The sequence below is a fragment of the Dunckerocampus dactyliophorus genome, chromosome 19 (genome assembly GCF_027744805.1).
Source record: "Dunckerocampus dactyliophorus isolate RoL2022-P2 chromosome 19, RoL_Ddac_1.1, whole genome shotgun sequence".
Classification (NCBI taxonomy): domain Eukaryota; kingdom Metazoa; phylum Chordata; class Actinopteri; order Syngnathiformes; family Syngnathidae; genus Dunckerocampus; species Dunckerocampus dactyliophorus.
Genome location: NC_072837.1, coordinates 1,591,010 through 1,597,686, shown reverse-complemented (window position 1 = coordinate 1,597,686; position 6,677 = coordinate 1,591,010). Strand labels below are relative to the sequence as shown.

The following is a 6,677-nucleotide window of genomic DNA, read 5'->3' as shown; positions in this document are numbered from 1 at the left end:
TATGCATCATATAACTGAAGCACCCACGCTCTCCTTCTCCATTAAGTCTCTCCGTTGCCAGGATGAGCAGTTTTACTTGATTTTCCTTTTATTGTACACTGGCACATTTGGATGACAGTTAGAATCTTATTCCATGATGCAAAAGTCCGAACAATCCCTAGAGCCTGTTTAGGAGATGCAAACATGAGAAAAATGGATCATCGCCTCAGTTTGGTTGCTCCACTTTTGAAACTTGTGTCAGTTACCTGTTACGTAGTTTTCATTTGACGTTTTATTGTAATGCAAATTTGGAGCAGCGGGACCGGAGCAGGAGGGGATAGAAAAGAGGAAAAATGGAGACAAAAGGGAGAGTGCGGGGAGAAGAGGGGGGTACAATAGAGAAAGAGACACCAAGAGCAAGACATCAGCAAATGTATGTCTATCCACAGCCACAGTGATAATAGAGTATTGAGACACTTATGCGTATTAGTGGGAACAGTAACCATGAAAATATGAACTATAATAAAGATAAGTGTTCTTATTGCCGATATCACCACCACTGCAGTAAAAATGACAACATGGTAGCACCATGAATAAGGGGGCACACGGCAAAAGTGGCCCCGCAAACACAGGCTTTATGCTCAAGATGCGGCTCAACAAAACCCAAGTTCAACGGTACCGCGACGGCGGTTATCAGCTTAGTTTGTCAAGTCGGGTTCTTGGCTCTGTGCTTGGTGTGCGTTCACATAAAAGGGGGCGTTTGACGTCATTTTATTCTACTTTGGCGCAAAAATGACGCAATGGCAGCCGGTGTGTTTCACACAAGATGAGCAAGTCATTATTATGGAGCGTTATGAGGAGTACAAAAAGATTATCACTGCCAAAAGCAACAGCGACGCTGCCAACAGAGTGGGGGAGGCAGAACAATGCTGAGCGTGTAAATGCAAACGTTTTCACTGAATGCCCTACTAGCCTTTTCATCTATCAGTGCTCAGCCTTGACAGCCTTTTGCACGTCAATCGGCCGTCGGAGCCCGTACGGCCGGTTGTGGAGTCACGCACTTGCCAACACGACTCATTAGCATTAAAGCTACAGACACACAAAACGTCTTGCTCCCAGTACGGGCTGACTACAAGCACTGTCTAAATGTTACGATTGGAAAAAGCGCCTTGCGGTCTTGATTTGAAGCCTGCGGAGGCCGTCATATCAGGATTGATCGAGCTTTTGCAGCACAGCTGTAATGTCACCGTGACCTATTTTTCCCTAACTCCCTTAAACGCGACGCCGACAGATACCGTCCAACTAATTTCACCTACAACGTGTCACGGCTGGACAGAAAGCGAAGGAAGACACAGCGGTGCATGATTGTAGCTAGCATGTGGGTGAAGCTCAGCCTTCCTGTTTCATCCTCGCTGTGCTCACAGTGACATCCAGTCTACCTCACATCATCATCCTCCTCCTCCTCCTCCTCTCTAGTCAACTAGGCTGACTGCTTGCTTCCTTCCCTCCCTTGGGTTTGCTGATGCCGACGCAGTTTGGCGTCATAAAGGTCTAATTTTACTGCTGTTGATGCTGATGTTGGGACAAAAAACAAAAACAGGCTGCTACCTGCTATTTCTGCTTCTTGCTACGTCTCCCCAGCCTCCCCATGGAGGTCGTGAGGAGGTATTAATAGCCACTTATTAGACGCATAGCAGCTTTGTTGAGGAAAAAGGAGGCTGACAACGTTGCGGTTATGTAATGACGCCTGCTGCTGATAGGAAGTTCATTCTATGTCATGTAAAAAAAAACAAAAAAAACACACACCACACGATGGAATTGCTGGAAATTTCCGTCCAATGGGTGTGTGTAATAGTGAGCGCATTCTTACACACACACACCTTATTTGGCAAGGCAAGATACCGTGCCACTCATGCATTACTTCAGAGCAAGTGCATTATTGACAAGTATAGTGATTAGGGAAGGGTGGGAGGACTAAAGTGTTTCACACACTCTCTTACACGTCTACTGTTCTAGTGGTTCACAAACTTTTTACACCAAGCACCACTCTTTTTGCTATTTTAACTTCAATTTCAGCACACAGTTTTATCCGCAGGATTAATTTATTTATTCTAATTATTATTTATTCATATTTTATCATGCATTATTTTGATTTATTTCCTTCAAACCACTGGATGAAGCGTGCGTACCAACAGTGGTACTCGCACCACATTTTGAGGATCAACGTACGATTCTTATCTATTCCACTGACTAACTTGCCCTCATTCTATAATAATAATAATCATTATTACTATTATTGTTAAAACCTATACAAAAATTGAGAGGCTACTAAGAAAAAAAATCTAAAACAACAAAAACAGAACATTTCTGTTCTGCTACAGCAAAAACTTCAAAACAATACCTCAAATGCGGTAATCTTACGTAAAGTAGCTAGCTAACTGGTTAGCCATCACCTTATAACAATAATAATCATTTATAGTCTGCTTTTCAGTTTGGTACAAATCAAAAGTTCTGATAGAGCAAAAATAGACAACTGAACCAGTAAAACCGATTAAAAATGACTTTTAAACTTGAAAACAAGACCTCAAACGTGATAATCATATGTAATATAACGAGCTAACTGGCTAGCAATAATTTTATAATCATAATTTGTAGTCCATTAGTTTTGTACATGCCCCAAGGCACAACTCAAAGTTTGGATACAGTAAAAAATAGATTTAAAAAAAAAGAGTAAAATTAACTTTAAACTTAAAAACAAGACCTAAAATTGTGAGATTTATATCTAACCTAGCTAGCTAGCTCACTGCCCAAGCAACTCAGTGGCCCCTAACAATCTTAAATACCACGCTGTACAAGTCATGACCATAAAACAGGTATGTTTACCCAATGACCTACTAAAACGCTGCACTCCGTATTTTACAACTAAAGAGTATCTGTATATGTTTGGTGAATTATTAAACGACACCGTGCTTTGCTTTATCTGTGGGCTGAGTAGACACTTTCAAATGAGGTTTTTACCGTCGCAAGATGGCGGTCGAGGCGTCGCTTTCAGATCCTCCTTGTGTTCCGTATTGCATAACCACGCGTGCCACGAACGTGCAGGCTCGTGTACACTTGTCATCTTTTAACTGTATTTTCACGCAAACTGGATGCAAATGGACGGTGTAAGTAAGCCTAAAGCGTTAAACATTCGTCTTTTTTTGTGTTTGGGTACGCAGCTCGTCTTGTTTTTAACCGCGCAGCAAGAGTCTGGTTAAAAGTCTACATTTGGTCACGGAAGTGTGACGTCATGACGCAGAGACAGCATGCGAGTGAAAAAAAAGCAAAACAAGCACGCGCTGACGTCAGAGGCCTGACGTTTGGCATAGTTTACCTTAGCAACACAGGGAACAATAAATAGAAAGGAAAAATACTGCAGACGTTTTCATTGTTGTTTGGAAAACTTTTGCACGCGTACTGGGCATGACAATACAAATATAATGCTGCGCTATAAAGTTAACAATGTTTGTTATGGTCGTAGTATCATACTGATTTTTTTGTTTGTATTATGTACAATTTGTAATATTTTTGGCTACAGAAAAGGGTTTAAATAAAATATTAATTACACTATCCAAAAATATAATACAAATTACACCCGCAATTATATTTATAATACTTTAAGATTTAAAAAATTAAAAAAAACAGACATTTTTTGAAAGGCAGCATACAACTCTTGTATTGAAGTGAGTGTATTCAAAAATGCATTTGTTTTATGTCTGCCAAAACAAACAAACCCACCAGACAAAATGAATCAATTGAAATATCACTAACATTTTATTTACACATATCTTACAAACATTCAACATTCACTCTTTTGCTCTGTAAAAAAATAAATGTAAATCTCATAAATTAATAAGAAGACCGATGTTTTCACAGAAAACTTCATACAAGTAAGAGAAAATAGACCACCTGGACCAATGGTTAAGTTTTCACAAGCATCTCATTTCACGCCGCAAAATCAAAACTATTGCTCTAAATAAGACAAACACTAATGTAGCACCGTTAAATCATGAGAACTGATAGATGACTTGGTGGTGTTAGCTGAAACATGCTTGCTACAATGGTGTCAAGGTATACAAAAGTCTTCCTGATACATCCCATAGCCCTGTGATCTGTGTGCTCCATTGGAAGAGTTCATTCATGAAGAGTCTCTTAAAGGGCCAGCAGCGTTGGCGAGCTGAGCGAATCGGACGACTGCTCGTTGCTGCTGCTGCCCCTCCTGTGGGCCACGCCGCACGTGGGGAAGGTGTCCGCCTCTGGGAAGGTGAACATGAAGGAGGACGTGAAGGTGGTGCACGCCGGGGTGCAGGTCACCACAGGTGTGCACAGGGGCTCGAAGTCGCTGCTGCTCACAGACGGGTGCAGCGCCTCCCAGTCCTGGGCGGTGCACAGCGAGCTGGACAGGTCCACCTCAGGGACTGACCTCGCCGACCTCTCCAGCTCAGTCTTGGCGAGGAGATCCAGGGATTCCTCCAGCACGGCTGAGGCGTCCAAGTCGGTCATCTTCACCATGTTGGTGCTGGTGGTGGTGGTGTTGCTGGAGAAGATGGATGTCGTGCTTGGCTGGGGGCTCCCAGTGGAGATGCAGGAGTGGGCAGGAGAGATGGACGCCACCGGAAAGTCTGTGTCCAACTCAGCTGGGACTTTGCAGACGGGCTGGTGGGCCGCCAGGATGAACTCCAGCCTCTCCTTCTCCTTCAAAAGGTTTGCAATGTCATTCTGCAGGCTGGACTTCTCCTCTTCGAGCTGATCAGTTTCCTGAAAAAGTGGATTTATTAGCTTAACATGCTAGAAAATGTTGTGAAATGCACTTCCATTGAAGAGGAAACTTACAGCTTGGAGAGTGTCTGTCAGCTCTCGCCTCCTGTTGCGGCATTTAGCGGCCGCCTGCTTGTTTCTCTCTCTGCGGATTCTCCTCTTCTCCTCCTCTTCTTGTGAAATCTGCCCACAAAATGTCCACACGTTAAGTGACCAGTGTGCAAATAAGCAACAGTCTTCTGTATATGGATGACGAGTCTTCTAAACACTCACCTGTTCCACTTTGCCCCTCTTGGTGGTGGCCTGAGGCCGGGATGAAGCAGCCTTCATGGCCCCTCTAGGGTAGGCAGGGCTGGGTCTTGAGCCGTAGGGGTGAGCTCTGTGTGAGGGGGCCACAGAGGAGACGAGAGGCTGGACCATCCACTGAAGGTCTGGGCTGGTGGAGATGGCTGTGACCGTGGGGATGAAGGAGGCACTTGTGGCTGTCAGGTCGGTGAAATCCTACAAGGAAAAAGAGAGGAGTTGAGGAGATGGGGAGACAGCGTTTTATGAATGAAGCTGAGGGCCTACTAAATATAGCCTTATGATGTCATCAGTGACGTCTCTATGGAGTTTCTGCAATGTGTGCTATTTCTAGACGCTATTTACACCCAACAACTAATTAACATGCATATTTTAATAAGTGCACATTGAAAAGTGACATACCTGAGACTGTGGGGACCCCATGCTGGAGTAAGATCCGGCAGGTGATGGGTAGTAGCCCACGTTATCACCGGCAGGAGACGCGGTGCTGCACCGGGAAGAGGAGTCGCACTCCGGGTTGAAAGCGTTGAACATCATCGCTGCAGCAGAAAAATAAGAGCCAAACAAACTCTACAGAAGCGAAGGTTGTCTTTTGTTTAACAAAACAAGTTAGGAGATCCCTTCCGCAGGCTTGTGAGGAAGTTCCAAAGTGTGTTGTTATCCTCCGTCGTCGAGCAAGTAGAAAATAAACTGGCGATAATGACAGCTCGCACTGCTTTTATAGGCTGGGAATGGGCCGGCCGAATGACGTCGACAGGACGGGGGGGAGACACTGGGTAGCGAGCGACACACACCCGGAAGAAATAGCGACTCTAGCACACCTCATCCCAATTAAAAACGCTTTAAACACAAAAAATGACATTTAAAGCAAATGTAAGCAGAATTATGTTATAAACCGCCGATAGTTATCATTAGCTTACCTCGCGCTCGCAGAGAATGGAAGATTCCTCTCTGGGATCCCCAGTACGTCATTTGCCAAATATGGCGCATCCTGTAGAGGAGGCGGGCTCTGCTGGGAAATCCGAGATTGGCCGACGTGACGTTACGTAAAAAAAAAAAGACAACAAATAGGGAGGCTGTTGTGAAAAGTCAACTGTTAGAGGTAATGCTCAGCAAAAAAGTACATCCTACACATACACACAATGTGAAGGACGTCAAATAAGTTATGAGTTGTTCCGAACGAGAGCATTTCTAATTTTAGAAGTGGTTAAATCATAATTACTCTTCTTTTAAATGGATGCATTTTAACAGACACATTTGGCATGCAGCAGCAATATGCAATTAACATGCAATTAATATAACTTTCTACTTTGGAGGATATGCCACATTCTGGCAAAATACATGATGAAAATAATGTCAATAAATAATCCCGGTTCGGAATCATCTGTACCGTACTTTGCACATATTGACATGTTTTCAACCATATTTGGTAACTTCCAGCTTTCTCCCATGACATGATAACAATGCAAAGCTAAATACAAATTAAGAGAAAAAGTACACATAAAAAGTATAAGGTATTTTATACAGATGTATCATTATTATCTTAAATTGTATTTAAAAACTCAATTTCCTATCAGGGATTAAAATGAAATATTTTA

The 6,677-nt window shown here is 43.1% G+C and overlaps 1 protein-coding gene across 1 annotated transcript; it reads right to left on the bottom strand.

Moving 5' to 3' along the window:
• Positions 1 to 3,775: 3,775 nt before the first annotated feature.
• Positions 3,776 to 6,677, bottom strand: fosab (v-fos FBJ murine osteosarcoma viral oncogene homolog Ab). The gene is made up of 4 exons (XM_054760990.1): positions 5,482 to 6,677; positions 5,050 to 5,277; positions 4,852 to 4,959; positions 3,776 to 4,776 (listed from the first exon to the last, which is right to left on the bottom strand). The coding sequence occupies exons 1-4, from the start codon at positions 5,614 to 5,616 to the stop codon at positions 4,171 to 4,173; spliced, it is 1,077 nt and encodes a 358-aa protein (XP_054616965.1). The 5' UTR covers positions 5,617 to 6,677; the 3' UTR covers positions 3,776 to 4,170.

Excerpts from the sequence above, each read along its gene's own strand:
- fosab (XM_054760990.1), bottom strand. The coding sequence starts at position 5,616 with ATGATGTTCAACGCTTTCAACCCGGAGTGCGACTCCTCTTCCCGGTGC. Across the intron at positions 4,960-5,049 it reads AGAGGGGCAAAGTGGAACAG|ATTTCACAAGAAGAGGAGGA; the intron begins GTGAGTGTTTAG and ends TTTTGTGGGCAG. Across the intron at positions 4,777-4,851 it reads TGACAGACACTCTCCAAGCT|GAAACTGATCAGCTCGAAGA; the intron begins GTAAGTTTCCTC and ends CCACTTTTTCAG.